Source organism: Cololabis saira, chromosome 23 (assembly GCF_033807715.1).
Source record: "Cololabis saira isolate AMF1-May2022 chromosome 23, fColSai1.1, whole genome shotgun sequence".
Lineage (NCBI taxonomy): Eukaryota > Metazoa > Chordata > Actinopteri > Beloniformes > Belonidae > Cololabis > Cololabis saira.
In genome coordinates, this window is record NC_084609.1 from 10,235,386 (window position 1) to 10,251,615 (window position 16,230).

The 16,230-nt window shown below is 44.4% G+C and overlaps 1 protein-coding gene across 1 annotated transcript in view; it reads right to left on the minus strand.

Annotated features, from left to right (window-relative positions):
• The window catches only part of golgb1 (golgin B1), a 31,509-nt gene that overhangs the window by 9,601 nt on the left and 5,678 nt on the right, over positions 1-16,230 (minus strand). The window contains exons 5-13 of the mRNA XM_061714814.1: positions 15,581-15,745; positions 15,356-15,478; positions 14,068-14,181; positions 11,962-12,661; positions 11,796-11,872; positions 10,627-10,684; positions 3,557-8,495; positions 1,741-2,152; positions 545-778 (exon numbers count right to left, since the gene is read on the minus strand). Coding sequence (XP_061570798.1) covers positions 545-778; positions 1,741-2,152; positions 3,557-8,495; positions 10,627-10,684; positions 11,796-11,872; positions 11,962-12,661; positions 14,068-14,181; positions 15,356-15,478; positions 15,581-15,745 — 6,822 coding nt within the window. The remainder of the gene's footprint in view (positions 1-544; positions 779-1,740; positions 2,153-3,556; positions 8,496-10,626; positions 10,685-11,795; positions 11,873-11,961; positions 12,662-14,067; positions 14,182-15,355; positions 15,479-15,580; positions 15,746-16,230) is intronic.

A 16,230-nucleotide genomic window follows, 5' to 3' on the forward strand; every position in this document is an offset into this window, starting at 1 on the left:
CTCATTTGAGTTTACAACATATTTATTTATTTTTTCTCCTCATCTTTTTCGATGACACATTGGGTTTTCTTTTCCACGTCTATGTAGGAAAGTGTATCCAAAGATGGTTCTTCTTCTTCTCCAGCCCCAGAGAAGATCCCCGCGTTTCTCTACGTAACTTTGTTTATAATGTACGTGAACCTAGAGCTCTGCGTTAACGGCATCAGGCTCTAACTCTGCAGCTGCATCTTCTGGATCTGAGTTTTTATTTTGTAATCTACATTTTAGTCTCGTTTTTATTCCTCTAGGATATTGCATTATATATTTAATTATCGTTATCGTCACATGACCAGCATTTTCGTTGCGTCTGGTTTTCCTCAGGTGATAAAAGTTAGTTGACGACGATATTTAGTCATAATTTTCGTTGAAGAAAGCAACTTTACTGCTGGAAACTAAAACACGCTCTTAAAATTATCCAATGCTCACAACCACAGAAACTGAATGCAACTGTCTTCATGAGATGTGTTTGTTTATCAGGTTCACAGTAGTTCAGGTTCTGCCTCACCTGCAGGTGTTTCTCCTCCAGCTGCTTGTACGTGTTGAGGACTCGATCTCTGTCGTCTTGCAAGGAGCCCATGGCCTTCATGAAAGAGTCCAGCCTGGTTTTCCTGCCGTTGCTCTCTTCTTCTGCCTTGCGCAGCTTTTCCTCCAGGTTGCGCACTTCCCCTCTTTTCTGCTCCAGCTCCTCCTCTGCTCCCTGTGCCCTCATGTCGGCCTCCTTCCTGGCCTCCTCTGCAGCCTTGAAAAACATTTTAAAAAGATGTCAGACTAATATTTTATCACAAGGAGGTTTGTCATCTCTCCAAACTTTAGTGAAGATATGGGAGAAGGAGTTGGGGATGGTCTTTGAAGAAAATACTTGGTTAAATATATGTGAAAAAATACATTTTCCATTTACTAGTAATACAATTAAAGAGGCTAATTTTAAATTTATTCACAAACTGTATTCAACTCCAATTAAAATGCACAACATTTCAAAGTATATCCCTTCAAAATGTCCTCCAAGATGCAAAAGAACCGATGGAACATTTGTGCATATGTTTTGGGAATGTGATCTTTTAATAAGTTTCTGGAAATCAATTCATTCCTTCACACAATCAGTTTTAGAAATGAATTTTGAGTTAAGCTCCAATTTGTATTTATTAAATGATACACTGTATCTTCAGTTAGACCGGAAAAAAAGCAGGATATTAATTATGATCACATACTTCGCTAAGAAATGCATACTTTTACTTTGGAAAGATGATTCCCCTCCAACTTTCAAGTTTTTTTTGGATCAAATTTCAGTTTTTTTACCATTGGAAAAATTAACTTTGGAAAAATACAACCGTGGTCATATCTTTCAAGAATTTTGGTCTCCATTATTTTAAAAATTGGAGAATTTTTCCAAAAGGGGACCAATGAGTATCTCTATTTTCGAATTTATTTTATTTTTATATATATATATATATATATATATATATATATATATATATATATATATATATATTTATTTAATTTTGTTCTCCCTTAATGTATGATTTTTTTTTTTTTTCCCCAGGGCAATTATGGAGAGGGTAGGAATGTATGCGAATCGTGAATGTGAAAATTATTGTGAAATACAAAGATATTTATAAAAAAAAAAAAAAAAAAGATGTCAGACACGATTATTTTTTCAATTTTGGTCAGATGATTTCTGGATAAGTAACACCGTCTGCATACCTGAGCGACAGCTTGTTCCTTCTCCCCCAGCATTTCCACTTCCCTGCTTTCCTTCTCGTGCACCTCATTCTGCAAGCTCTCCGTCAGGGCCTTGGACGAGCGCAGGTCTGTCTCCAGATGCTCCACATTCAGACACAGCCGCCTCTCTTCTGCCTCCCTGTCGGTCAGCTCGGTCCTGGCCTGGTCCACCTCCCCCTGAAGTCGAGCCACGGCCTCCTCAAGAGCCCGAGTCCTCTGACTCAGAGCCTCCGCCTCGTTCTTCAGCTCCCGAGCTTCAGTTTGTCCGGATTGTAATTCAGCTGTAGTTTGTTCAAGTTTCACCCTCTCTTCCGCTAGCGCCGCTTGCAGCTCTGCAACCTTCTTTTCCTCTTCTTCCAAACTCAGCTGCCAATCTTTGTCTCCTTTTTCTAATCTGAAAGCAACAAGTTATTAGTCTCTGACAAAATAAAAAGTTTTGAATTACCGTATTGTCCTGAATATAAGACGACCCCGATTATAAGACGACCCCCTCTTTTTCAAGACTCAAATTTGAAGAAATTCAATTTTTATACAGAAAATAATTACAGTACATCTGAAACAAATGATTATAACAATATATTCGAGAGAAAAAGCATGTTATTTTGCCTCATTGAAATCATTATCTTGAAGTTTGCACCATAACTTCTCCTCAGCTGCCGGTTTACCTGCCGAACTTCCACCCACTTTTCTCCAGATCGTCACTACGTTTCTCCACTTTCTGTTATCTCTTCTCTTATTTTCTTCTCTTTTCTTTCTTATACTATTTTCTATTTTTCTTCTTCGTGACAGGGGTTCGCTTTGGCCTGGGGAGTTAAGTTCAGCATTCGCTTTAAAGATATCTGGCGCCATCTAGCGTTGTGAATGGGTATAACGTCTAGACCAGGGGTGTCAAACTCATTTTGCTTGGCGGGCCGGATTTGACCAATTTTTTTCTCGCGGGCCGCACGCTCAAAATAACAAAAACAGTGCAAAAAAATGTTTTTTCTTTTTTTTTCCCTATTTTTATCTAATCCAATATCAGTTTAGTTAATTTTAATGATCTAATTATGTAAAATATATTTCTTCAGGATCTTTTCTTGAAATTTCTCGTTTTTTTTCAAATTATGTAAGATACTTTTAATGTCATTTTACAAATAAACAGAAACAAGTATGTTTTTTTTATATTTCGCTTTCTTATAGGAAATTTAATTAAAAGCAAAATCTTTCTTATTACATCCGAGAGTGTTTCTTTGTGATTTAGAGATTTTTCCAGTACAATTAAGTGTATTTATTTTTAAAAATTGGCGCGGATATTTACGCCAGTGTGCTGAAAAAGTCAGCACTTCTTTTTTAACTGTTTTACTTTGTCATTATCCTCGTATTCAAAACTGAAATTCTCCGAATAAATATCTTCAATCTTCTTTTTTAGCAGTGATATTTTTCCTGCGAAAATATATAATAGTAGTCCAGTTAATAAAAATAAACGACCGTCTACAAAGAAATAAAATCGGCAAATACATTCTAGAAAACTAAAAAAATGACGAAAACTGCTCTCTTTGTGGAATAACGATGGATTTGTAGAAGAAATATATTATCGGATATGCTGCGATTCATGGCAATTATTTATGCCTGCCTTTTTAGTAAATTAACATTTCGTTTTTTTGCATGAAAACCTCTCTCGGGCCGCACATTTGACACCCCTGGTCTAGACCCCGAATGTAAGACGACCCCCACTTTTTCAGTCTTATTTCAATGCAAAAAACCCCGTCTTATATTCAGGCCAATACGGTAGTCAATGAAACAGAGAAAATATTTTTACCTGTTCACAGACAGCTCGAGCTCCTCTCGTAGCGCCGTCTCTTTCTGGAGCTGATCCGCCAGTTCTTTCGCCCGTGTTTCAGCCTCACGAACTTCGGCCTCCTTGCTCTGCAGAGCGGCGTTGAAGCGGGTCTCCCACTGCCGGGCCTCGTCCAGGACTCTGTCCCTGTCGTCCTGCAGGGAGGACATGCAGCGCGAGAAGGCGGCCAGGCGGGCCAGGGACTCGTCCAGACGAGCCTGCATCTCCTGCGCTCGCCTCTCCGCGCCGTCAGCCGCCTCTCTGGCCAGCTGAGTAGCTTCCTCCTCCTTCTCCTTCTCCGCGTAGGCGTCCTCCAGCCTCAGCTCCGCCTCCTTGAGCTCGGCTCCCAGCCGGAACCTCACGGAGTCCAGCGTCTTCTCCGCCTCCGTTTTCAACGCCGTCTCCCTCTCTTGGATGCTCCGTTCGACCGCCAGTTTGGCGGCCGAGGCCTCGCTCGCCTGTTTCTGCGCCTCGGCTAGTTGGGCCTTACACGTGGCCGTCTCAGCTTCCAGCCTCCTCAGATCCTCCAGGGTTGAAGAGCTCTTGAGCTCAGCCTGCTCCAGTTTTCCGCTGAGCTCGGTGCGGCCCAGCTGCAGGGCCTTGGCGTCCCGGCCCAGCTCGCTGATCCTCTCCTGGTACTGGATGCAGTCCTTCTGCAGCTGCCGCACCTCCAGCTGCTTCTCCCTCAGCAGCTCCTCCAGCTGCCGGGCCCGGCTCTGGCTGCCCTCCCGGACCCGCTGGGCCGACCTCAGCTGCTGCTCCAGCTCACGCTGCTTCCCCGACTCCGCCTCGGCCTCGGCCCGCTCCCGCTGGGCTTGCCTCATGTCCTCCTCCAGCCGGGCCGCTCGGTCGCTCTCGCTGCGAGCCCCGGCCTCCAGCTCGGCCCGCTCCCTCTCCAGCCGCTCCAGCTCCCGCTGCAGGCCCGCCAGCCGCTCCCGGTTGTCGGCCAGCTCCTGCTGGTAGCCGGCGATGCTGCCGTTGAGCTGGGCCAGCTGGTTCATCAGACGCTCCTCCAGGTTGTCCTTCTCAGATTCAAGGTTTCTCAACAGTTCTTTAAACTGAGCTTCTCTATTGGAGGCCTCTTCAATCAGACTCTTCTCTCTCTCCTTTCCCTCTTGTATGCTCTTCTCTAAAGAGGCTGAAACGCTGTCGTCCTCCTCCTTACTCCCCTGGAGATCACCTTGCAGAGAGGCCAGCTGAGCTTTGAGTTCGGCCTCCCGTTCCTGCCACAGCTGCCTCTCTGCAGAGACGGCTTCCTCCATCTCTCTCGCCTTTTCTTCCAGTAAAGCTTGAGCACCGGCAGTCATTTCTGGTTTTTCCTTTTCTTCATCAGGCTGTGCATGTGTTTCTGCTGCAGACACTGCAACTATCTGGTCTCCTTCATCTTCCCTCTCAACAGGCTCTGCAGAGGTCGCGGTTGCATCCGCCTGCTGGGCAGCAATGACCTCCTCCACAACTCCTGCAGAGCTCGGTGCATTTAAGGACATTTCATGCTCCTTTTCTTTTATTTGCACCAGCTGGTTCTTCAAATCTTCAACCTGAAGTCCGAGAGAGTCTCTCTCCGCCGCCGTAGCGTCCAGCTCCCCTTTCAAACCCACCAGCTCGTCCTGCAGCTCCTCCAGTTCAGCCGTCACGGCCTTGTCCTCTCTTCTTCTCGCAGGTCTCTCCTGCAGCTCCCTCAGTCTCTCGTTCTCCTCCTCCAACTCCAATATCTTCACCTGCTTTGTTTTGGCAAACTTTCTCATTTTATCCTTCACTAAGTCCACCTCCTTCTGCGCTTCCTCCGCCTGCCGCTCGGCTTCTTGCTTCGCGGCCTCGTGGGTTCTCACCCTGGCCGCCAGCTCCTGCCGCTCCTGCCTGGCGGCCTCCAGCACTTTCCTCACCCGCTCCGCCTCGTCGCTCACGTTCTCGTAGGACTTCAGCAGAGTCTCGTACTCCTCCTTCATCCCTTGCACCTTGTCCTCCCACTCTCTGCACATCCTGGCGGCCTCCTCCTTCGCCAGATCCGCCTCTCTCTTGCCGGCGTCCTTCTCGGTGAGCAGGCCCTCCATGGCCAGCTTGAGGCTCTCGCACGACGACCCCAGACTCTGGTTCTCCAGCAACGTCCGATCCACCTCGTCGATGAGTCGGGCTCTTTCCGTTCGGAGTTTCTCCGACTCGTTTTCCGCCGAGTCGATTCTCCGCCGCAGCTCGGCCGCGACCTTCTCGGCCGACGCCAGCTGCTCCTTCTGAGTCTTGTTTTCTTTGAGGGCTTCCTTGCGGGAGACCAGGGCGGCGTGAAGCTTTCGCTGAAGCTGCTGGATCTTCGTCTCGCTGTCTTCTTCCTGCTTCTGCGGCGGCTCGGCCTCTAACTTCTGCGTTTTTTCCTGCTCGGCCTTGAGTTCCTCCTGCAGAGAAGCGACGAGCTGATCCTTCTGGGACACGGCGACCTGCATGGCGTGTATGAGCGTGCTCTGCTCGCCGAGCTGGTTACTGAGCTCCATTATCTCCTGGTTCTTGTTGTCAAGAAACTGCTTAAAGTCCTCCACCTCCGCCTGAAGAGACGCAACCGAAGACTCGTCTGACGCTTTGGCTGCAGCTTCCACCTCTGCTTTCAGGGTTTCTGCATAAGACTGGGCTTGTTCATACTTTTCCCTCAGATCGTCCATTTCTTTGGACAGTTCATCGATCTGTTTCTCCTTTTCCCTCAGTGCTTGCAGCTCTTTGCCCAGTTCCAGTATTTCAGACTCCTTTAGCGACAGATTGGCGTGCGTTTCCTGCAGTTGCTGCTCCAGCTCGGTGTTTGCCGCCTGCACGGTCTGGATCTCGTCTCTCAGAGCCGTCAGAGACTCTTGGGCGTGTGCAGGTTGGACCTCAGGTGGATCGGTGCAGGGCTGATCTGCACCAGTCTCAGATCCAGCGAAATCCACCCACTCCTCCTGGACCCAGTCCTTTTGGGCAGGTTTTTCTAGATTTCTAGATGCATTAGCGGGCGGATCATCTCCTCCAGTGTTGCATTTATCTTCTAGTTCTCTCAGTTTGGTGAGAAGAACGTCTCGTTCGCCCGTCTGCAGCTCCAAACGCCCGGCGAGCTCGTTGTACTCCTCTTTCTGCTGCTTCACTTGCTCCCGATGATGCCGGTCTTTTTCTTTGGCTTTACGTATGGTTTCCTTGCGAGACTCCTGGGCCTCCTGGACCTTCTTCTGCAGAGCGTCGCGCTCCGCTTCCAGAGAAGCCACTTGGGATTGTAGCCCGGTGGTTTCAGGAGAAACCTGCTGGGAGTTTCCGGCCTCTTCGCTGAGCTGTGCGTTCAGAGCGAGCGTCTCGGCCAGAGCTCGGTCCTGTTCACTAACCTTCTGCTCCAGAGTCTCAACCGCCTCCTGTTTGGACCTTAAAGCTTCTTCAAGCTCCAAAACTTTGCTCTCCATTTCCCGAATCTCATTTTCTTGGACTTTTTGCACATTTGGGACGGTTTCATCTTTCTCCTTTACTCTCTTGGCTTCTTTCTCCAACTCGTTCACCTTCTTCAGGAGCTCTTTGCGCTGCACGAGCGCCGCCTGCAGCTTCTTCTTCATGTTGGTCAGCTGGCCTTCCAGAGCTCCTTTCTCCTTCCGTAAACCGGCGACCTCGTCGTCCTTTGCCGCCTCGGCTGACTCTTCAAACGATGCTTGGGGTTTCTCCTCCCGGCCTCTCTGAAGCTCTTCCACCTGCTCCTTCAGTCTGACCACTTCCTCATCCGTCTGGACCCTCTCTTCCTCTGCTCGGAGGAGTCTGGCGGACATGCTGTCGTTAAGCTCCGTCACTTCCTTCTCTTTTTGGCTGATGCGAAGCTGCAACTCGTTGATCTCGGAGTCTTTCTTTAACAGAGATTCGTTGTTCAGGTCTGACGTCTGGGAGTGTTCCAGCATGCTGTTTTCCATATCTTGAAGCCTCCTCTCCAGCTCGGAAGAGAGGAGCTCCCTGTCCTCCAGCTGAGCGCTCAGCATCCTGGTCTGATCCTGCTGCTCCGACAGAGCCCGCCGGGCCGTTTCCAGATCCGCCTGCAACGCCTGCAGCTTCTCCTCCTTCCCTTTATTCTGACCGTCCAAAACGCTGATCTGTTCTTCTAAGAGCTGCATTTCCACGCCGTGCTTTTCCCCCTCAGTGCTGTTTTGCTGGGAGCGCTGGTCCAGCTCCTCTCTGACTGACTCCAGCTCCTTTGAGAAGTCACTTGCTTGAGCTTGTGCCTCCTCTCTGGCCGCGGTTAGGGCCTGCGTTTCCTCCTCCAGACTCGTTACTCTCTGTTGCGCCTCTGCAGCCGCCTCTCTGAGCTTCTCCAGCTCAGCCAGAAGTTCCCCGTACCTCTTCTGGAGCTCCTCAGCTAAGGCCTGAGCGAAGATCCTCGAGGAGACGTCTGCATCCGTGCAGGAGGAACTCTGCTGAACCGTGTCTGTAACGATCTCCGATGAGGATTCAGTCTGCACGGTGGAAACGTCCTGCTCCATGCTCGTCGCCACCCACGACTGGGCAAACTCCTGCGAGACGGAGGGCCACTCCTGACCTCCGTCTTGATTCACGGCTTCCAGCAGGGTCCAGCTGCTGTGGGCCACTTCTGAATCGCTGCTGGCCACCATTTCATCCGAGGACGTGCCTTTGGATCCCTCTGGGGATTCGGACTGGTGTCCGATCAGCTCCGGGCTGCTGTCGTTACCGGCGGAGAGGGAGAGGACTGAGGTGTCCTCGGCGACCAGCGTGGTCTCTTCCTCCTGTGGACTGTCCGTGAAGTCAGGGAGGGCTGCAGAACCGTCACCGGGATCCGCTCCGTCATCCGGATCCTGGTTTTGACCCGACGGAGCCTCGCCGGAGCCGTGCTGCGAGACCCGTGTGAGGGATTCTCGTAAGGCGACCAGCTCACTGTCTTTGTCGCAGAGCTGCTGCTCCAGTGCCAGTATGTGCGCTGTGGCTGTCGACAAAGACAAAGTTGAACAGTGATCAATAATACTCATGGGTAGGGCTGTTCGATTTTGCCCAAAAATAAAATATCGATTTTTTTCTCTCAAAATCCGATTTTCGATTACGATTATTTTGTGAATTGACAAAAGGCAAAGAAATGATTTCAAATATGCTGTTTTTTTATTGAACATTTGCCCCATTGGGCTTTAAGTGCAAACTTTGCTCTTATTAAACCAAAAATGAATGAATAAAGTGCAAAACTCTGTAAAATAAGTTGAAAAAAAGTTTTAAAAAATATAATAAAATATAAAGTTTTATCTCTGAAAAAAAAATCAGCAAATCAGCACTTGCAAACATACAGTAAGTTATATTTCCAATTAAATAAAACAAGACATTTTCTAATTAAACTAAACTGGGTCTTTGTATGCTAAATAATAATGCAACCCATGAAGGAGGTAGAGGTGTGTAATGTCAGTCATTACATTTGCTATTCCATCAATCATTAATATGGTATCAATCATTAATATGTGTGCAGACAAGGTAAAAAAAAAAAAAAGTGAAAAATCGATTTTACGATTTTCACATTTTAACATCGTTCTAATTACATAATCGCGATTACGATTTAAAATCGATTAATCGAACAGCCCTATTCATGGGTATTCTTTCTTTTGTTAATTCTTTGGCATCCTTGGAAGATTAATTTAATCTGATTTAATTTAATTATAGGGAAGTATGATATTGATGTGTTGTTTTTCTTTTTTCTTTTTTTATTCTTTATTTAAATCTTTAAATACAATGAAAAATTAAGAACAAGGGTAACATTAAATTGTAAATTGTCCTTATATATTGATCAAGTTCTTTTTTTAGTACAAAGAGTTCAGGCTTTCTGTGGATGAATTTGGACTTGTGTATGTGAAATTTAGCTAAAAATAAAAACAGATTAATAAAAAAGAAAGCGTCCCTATCTTTGTGATTAAAATTATGAAAACCAAAAATAACATTCTTAAAATAAAGATGAAAATCAGAAAAGACAGAATCAACAATATACTTGTGGAAGTCCCTCCAATATTACCAAGATATTGATAACCATGTCTATTTTTTTTAGGGTTCCTCTTATGGTCCGTTTATTTTAAATTTGTATTTATTTATCTTATTTTTTATTGTTGTTGTTGTTTTGTGTGTCCTGTATTTTATTTTATTACTTTATTTTTCCTATTATTATTGTCTTCAGTCAGAGTTTGATTGGTAATTGGTACTTACTTTGGGACCTGTTTACAATTACGTATTTTGCAGTGTGTGTGTTTTGGGGCGTTTGTTATGTTAAGTTTTGTGTCCTTATTTATTTTACTTTTTTTTGTTTGTGTGTGTGGTAAAATATAAAACGGGGTATTCTGTCGAACCCTTTAAAAAAATGTTTATTGTGTAATATGCATTACATGGACTACCCAATAAAGAAACATGAAAAAAAAATAATAATACTCATGGGTTCAGAGGAAATTCAATTTGATTGATTATTTTTTCAGGTCTGAATCAAGTGCAAATATCGACTAAGAACAAACATGAGCAGAAGCTGCGTGCTGCTAAAACACCGGAGAGTTCAAAGTTTACACTCATTTAAAAAAATAAAATCAATATTTAACTTAAGTCAGTCAATCCTGAAGACAGAATGGGCTGTTTTTATGATCCTAATACCTCATCTACAATAACTGTGCACTAGAAAACGCGTGATCTTTGATAACTATCATTGAGCGGGAATAAAATGTATGTTTATAACGTTGATCTATGATTTCGTTAAATTCATCCAAACAAAAACAAAACCCTAAAACAAATAAAACCCAGAATGACTGAGAAGATTTAGGTCAAATTTCAGAACTTAAGTACTGCGTGAGCTTGAATATTCAATATCAAGTCTTATTATAACTCGAGTTATTATATTGTTACGTGAATATATTGATTTGTGTTTAGAATTCTACCAATCATTTTATTTTATCAAGAGAGTTTAAGCTTTTTTAACTAATTTGACCAACTTCTCCACATGGTGAACAGATTTAAGGTAAGGTAACTTTATTGATACCCGAAGGTAGATTTGTTTGAAGGTAAAAAGTATTCAAAGTATTCTTTATTCAGAAGTTGGATCATACCTTTTTCAGTTTCAGATGAATCCAGTGGAGGTTCTGGCACCGCATTTCTGTCTGACATCTAGTAAACAAAAAAATAAAAGGTAAAGGTGCAACAATTAGCATAATTGAAAGCCTGGGATACAGTGTTTTGACATATAATGAAAAAATATTTCTAGATATGGATTAAAATGTCATAATACACAATTTTAATTAAAACAGCAATTGTGTTCCACAAATATAAATTTAGATAATGCAAATTATTCTTCTAATTAAATGAAATCAGAAAAACAAACAGACCAAAGTAAAAAACAAAGATAAAATCTGTGTTATTGTTGGTGAATGTCTGAACTGCGCTGCCAGATTAGAGCATTGTTTACGTCTGCAGAGCCAGGTGAAGGTCGGCTCAGCGTACGAGGGATTAGACATTTCACGCGCCGAGTTCAAGCACACGGAGCAGACAGACAGACAGACGTCCTCTCCGAGGCAGACAGATCTCCTGTCCAGACTGAAGTTATGACCCCGTACCATTTGCAGAGGATAAAACCTGTCTGTACTTTGTCCTCAAACAAATGTCTTTGCAAACTTGGTCTTGGAAGTTGGAAAAATTAAAAATGTCCAGACAATTAAAAAAATGCAGAAGTGCTTTAACTTCATAAAGGACTGTCTCAGAAAATTTGAATATTGTGATAAAGTTCTTTATTTTCTGTAATGCAATTAAAAAAACAAAAATGTTACACATTCTGGATTCATTACAAATCAACTGAAATATTGCAAGCCTTTTATTATTTTAATATTGCTGATTATGGTTTACAGTTTAAGATTAAGATTCCCAGAATATTCTAATTTTTTGAGATAGGATATTTGAGTTTTCTTAAACTGTAAGCCATGATCAGCAATATTAAAATAATAAAAGGCTTGCAATATTTCAGTTGATTTGTAATGAATCCAGAATGTATGACATTTTTGCATTACAGAAAATAAAGGACTTTATCACAATATTCTAATTTTCTGAGACAGTCCTGTATAATTGCACTGCTTCTGCAGCTTTAATGCCTTTTTGATCATATAAACAGAAAAAAACCAAGTATGAGATACTGAGAAACTTTGAAGTTTTAACATTGCAGACATAATCCTGCAGGCTATTTTAATAAAAATAGGTGCTTATGTAGAAACACAGGCTCGATACTGACCGTTTCAACTTGATGCTCCAGCTGCTGGATCTTGGCAGCGGCCTCTTCCTGCTCTTCAGTTTTTCTGTAAAGTTGTTCTGAAATCAGAAGTTCACACCGCTCAGTACTTCCACACAAAACCAGGAGTTTAAATGTAACACAAAGCATCCAGGATGAGAGCTCCTACCCTGAAGGGTTTCCGTGGTCTGAGTTAGATGGGCACATTGTTCATTTCTTTCACTGCATTCGTCTCTCAGCTTGGTTAGCTGGGCCTCCACGGACCGCACGGTGTCCAGGAGCTGGGACAGGTCGGCTGGGACGGGGATCTCCTCCGACACCCCAGCAAGAGGGCAGAGATGCCTCCAGATTTCAACTAGCATTTCAGTCTTCTTCTCCATGCCTTCTCGCTCCTCCTTGAGGGCTTCCAGCTCCCCCTGGAGTTGATCAACGTCAGACTTCTCTTTCTCCAGGGCATCCTGCCTGGCACAGTCCGCCGCAGACGCCGCTCCTCTCATCAACGCGAGCTCGCTTTCAAGCCGTGCGATCTCCTCCTTGTCTCTCTCTGCAGCATCGTCGCGCTGTTGGACGGCTGCAAGTTCGGCCTCTTTCATCAGAGACAGTTCTGCCTCCAGTCTGGTGACCTCCCTCTTCCCGTTCTCCAGAGCCTCCTCGGTGACGTGCTTCGCCTCTCTCAGGGAGACCAGCTCGTTTTCCTGGCTCGCCAGACCCGTCCTCTCACTTTCCAGGGCTTCCAGACTGGCTCTCAGGGCTGAGAGCTGCGCGTCTGCCCGGCCGGCCTGCTCGGCCCACTGCTGCCTGTCGGCCTCCCTCAGCCGGACGGCCTCGGCCAGCTCCTGGTCCATCAGCCGGAACTGAGCCGTCAAGATCTGAGCACACACACAGACAGGGGCGTCAATTGGGTATGGCAAGGTATGGCAGCCGCCACACCTTGGCTTCAGAGGAAAATGTAAATGGTTGTTTTTTAAATACATTTATGGAATTAATCTGTGTCTATTTGTATTGATTATTCTATTATTTAATAATCAGAACAACATGATCGATTTCACTAGGTGTTATCTTTCCCAACACTTGTATCCCCCCCTCATATCTTGAAATGTGATGTCCCAGCGTCCCTGACGACAGTGGTCGCTATCAATCTCGTTTTTTTTTTGCAAGAAGGAACGCTACCGCAGGTCCTTCATCCCCACAGCCGTCAGTCTGTATAATAAGCCACTGTAGCCACCCGTGTGCAATAAACCTGTCTCTTTGTAAGTGCAATAACCACTAAATACCTCACGTATTTTTGAAAATATTTGTAAATATTTTGTAAATATTATCCGTTTTTTTTGGTGTTTACTATTTTTTTTCCCTCTCTTGTACATACTCTTTTTCTACTTTTTATATTGTTCTTTCTTATTATTTAACTATTTATTGGTTATTTCTATTTTACATTTTTTGTATAAAGCGTGTGTGTGTTTTGGCTGCTGCACGACTGAATTTCTCCTCTGGGAGATCAATAAAGTCTTCTATTCTATTTTAGCGCGCTTTGCATCGTTACTAAATAACAAAAAAAGAAGGCAAGTGATGGTCCAATGTTGCCCCGGCAGCGGAGTGAGAAGGACCAAATAGCGAAAGTGGGAGTCAGGCTATTAACAAGCCTGTTAGTCACTGATTAATTATGCAAGTTCATCTTAAGGTAAGATATCAAATCACTCTACCCTCATATAAATCTGTTTAAGGAAAATATTTAACTTTTTTTACTTTCTCTTTCTCTTTTCTGCGCCCTCCCTCTCCTTTTTGCATTTGGACTTTAACTGTTTTGAGTTAAACTGGGATGTCCACGTGATATTGTTGCACTGACATGGTGAATGAAGTGACAGAATGAGTTAAATTGCGTTATTTCTGCTCTCTAACTCTGCCACTTGCTGTCCATGGTGCCGAAAACGGATGCGTAATGCGTAAAGGCGCATTGACTGAATTGATCAACACGTTGTTAAAGTGTAGTGTTCATAGTTAGCAGGATTTGAGCGAGACTGCATTTCAAAAAGTTAAAATATTCTTGACAACACAGATAAGCTACATAGCAGACTTCTGTGACTCGTAACCTTGCCATACCTTAGCTTTGACTGAATTGACGCCACTGCACACAGAGAGAAATACCAAGTCTGTGGGTGCAACGTATTCATTCAAAAGCACACTAGGTGTGACGTACCATCTAAACAAAAGGGTGTGTCTCGCAATACATAGAACAATCCCAAACCAACACAGGTATCCGGTCCAACAGGATCCGTACCTGTTTCTGCTGGTCAGCGCTGCTCACTTCCTGCTGCAGCAACTCCAGCTCTTGGCTGCGAGACTTCAACGCCGCGTCAAGCTGCTCACAATGCTGCGTGGCCGCCTGCAGGGCCTACGGGAGAAGAAAGTTACAGATATCTGTCATTTAATAAATCTTACTAAACCTCTACTAATCTCATAAGACGAGGTCATTTTCAAAATAAAAGCCGTTAGTCGTTATTCATGTGTGATCCCTTTTGTATTTGTACATATTAAGGTCTGAAGAAAAGATGCCCATCATGACTACAGGCCATGTGAAATAAAGTGGACAGGTGCTAAAGAAGTAGTTAAGACCTAAAAACAGTCCAACAGTTTATAGCATTTAAAGCAGGTGCCTTCTTTGCACAGCAGCTCCATGTTTGTAAAGTAACAACGAACTAAAGAGTCCAAAGACAGACTGATGTGCGTCACTGAGACACAGTGGTATTCTCTACCACGCTAATGTCTCTCCTCTTGTTTGACAACACCGGCATTTTAAGTTAAAGCAAACAGTAGGACGTTGTTGCGCAGGATCGGTGTGATCAATGTGGACAGGCGAAGGCAACACGGAGCAAAGGAGGATTTCTGGGAGAAAAACGACCAAATGCTTGAAAAGAAACTATACAGCAAAATACAGCTTTGACCTCTGCTAAATTCACCTGATGTATGACATTTTGATTGATCTGAAAATGTAAGTGGAGATGCAGAGCAAATTGAGCTGAAACACCAGTAAAATGTAAACCATTTCAAAAGTTCCAGCCTTTAAAAAATGTCCATTTGGCCTTTTAGTAAATTGGACAATTGATAATTTGGATACAGCTGGTGTTTGGACGGAGCCAATATCATGATTGTACCATTCTGAGCTCAGAGGGTATTTTATGAGTTTTTAACATTATTAAAACAAGGAAGTCGAGCACTTTTAGCTGCAGCACAAAGTTTTCAGATGTTTTAATTCAATAAATCATTAAAAAACAAGAAATTACAGCAGATTGGAGTGTACCTCGAGCATATTCAGTCTGGCACCAGCTATGAAATGTAATTTCAAAAAGGAGATAATGAATCATGTCAGAGGAAGCTAAAGGGACCTTTTCAATAACCAGCAACAAAAAACAACACCTGGGATGTGAAACAAATGACATTTAGACACAGAAGGCTTAATGGAGGTAATAAATCAGTCAATAATGATGAGGACCAGGGGTTATAGGCAACTATAAAAAGGCAAAGTAATATACGAGTTAATCATCAATGATAAATGCTGGATTTTATACCTGCTGAAGCTCCCCATCATTCTGGGATTGTGCCGTGACCCTCAGCAGCTCCTCCTCATGCTTCTGGATCTGTTCCTGGAAACGCACGTCCTTCTCACACACGACAGCCTGCAGTACCCGCAGCTACACACACACAAATAAATAAACTCAGAATTCCTGACAAATGCTGAAGTCCTTACATGTTAGCAGAGGAAGACGGAGTAATTCCAGACGCAGCATCCTCACCTGCTCGGCCTGGGCAGACTCCTTCCCTTGAAGCAGCTGTTCGGTGGCCTGGAGTCGGTCCTGCAGCTCCCTGCTGCGAGCCTCTTCCTCGCCCAGCTTGCTCCTCAGGTCCTGGAGCTCCTCCTCGACTGCAGCACCAGCTCCTGTAAAGGAGCTGTCAGGACTCTGCGGCGCGCGGAAACAGAAGTTCAGACCAGAGGAAAGTGAACCGTCAGAGCCTCGTCATTAACAGTCAATTAAACATGATCAAACCAAACTCTACATTTAAAGGGGAGCTATTATGAAAAACACGTTTTTTTCTTGCTTTAACATATATAAAGTGGTCTCCCCTCAGCCTGCCAACTCAGAGAAGGAGGAAAGCAACCAGATTCTGCAGTGTCTGTACAGCCGCCCAGATGAGCCGTCCAGCGTGATGTGGATCTACGAGCCGTTCAGATTCTGCTCGTGTCGTTACGTAACCAAAATGCGATTTACCGTACATAGGTTGGCCTCCAATGCGTGAAAACACGCCCACAACTAACTCCGCCGGCCGGAGCTTCCGCCATTTTTTCGTAGCAGTTTATCACGTCATTCAGGCAGCCAATCAGCACAGAGCCTCATTATCATAGCTCCGCCCACTCAGAATCCCGCATAAAAAAGGAGGTTAGAGA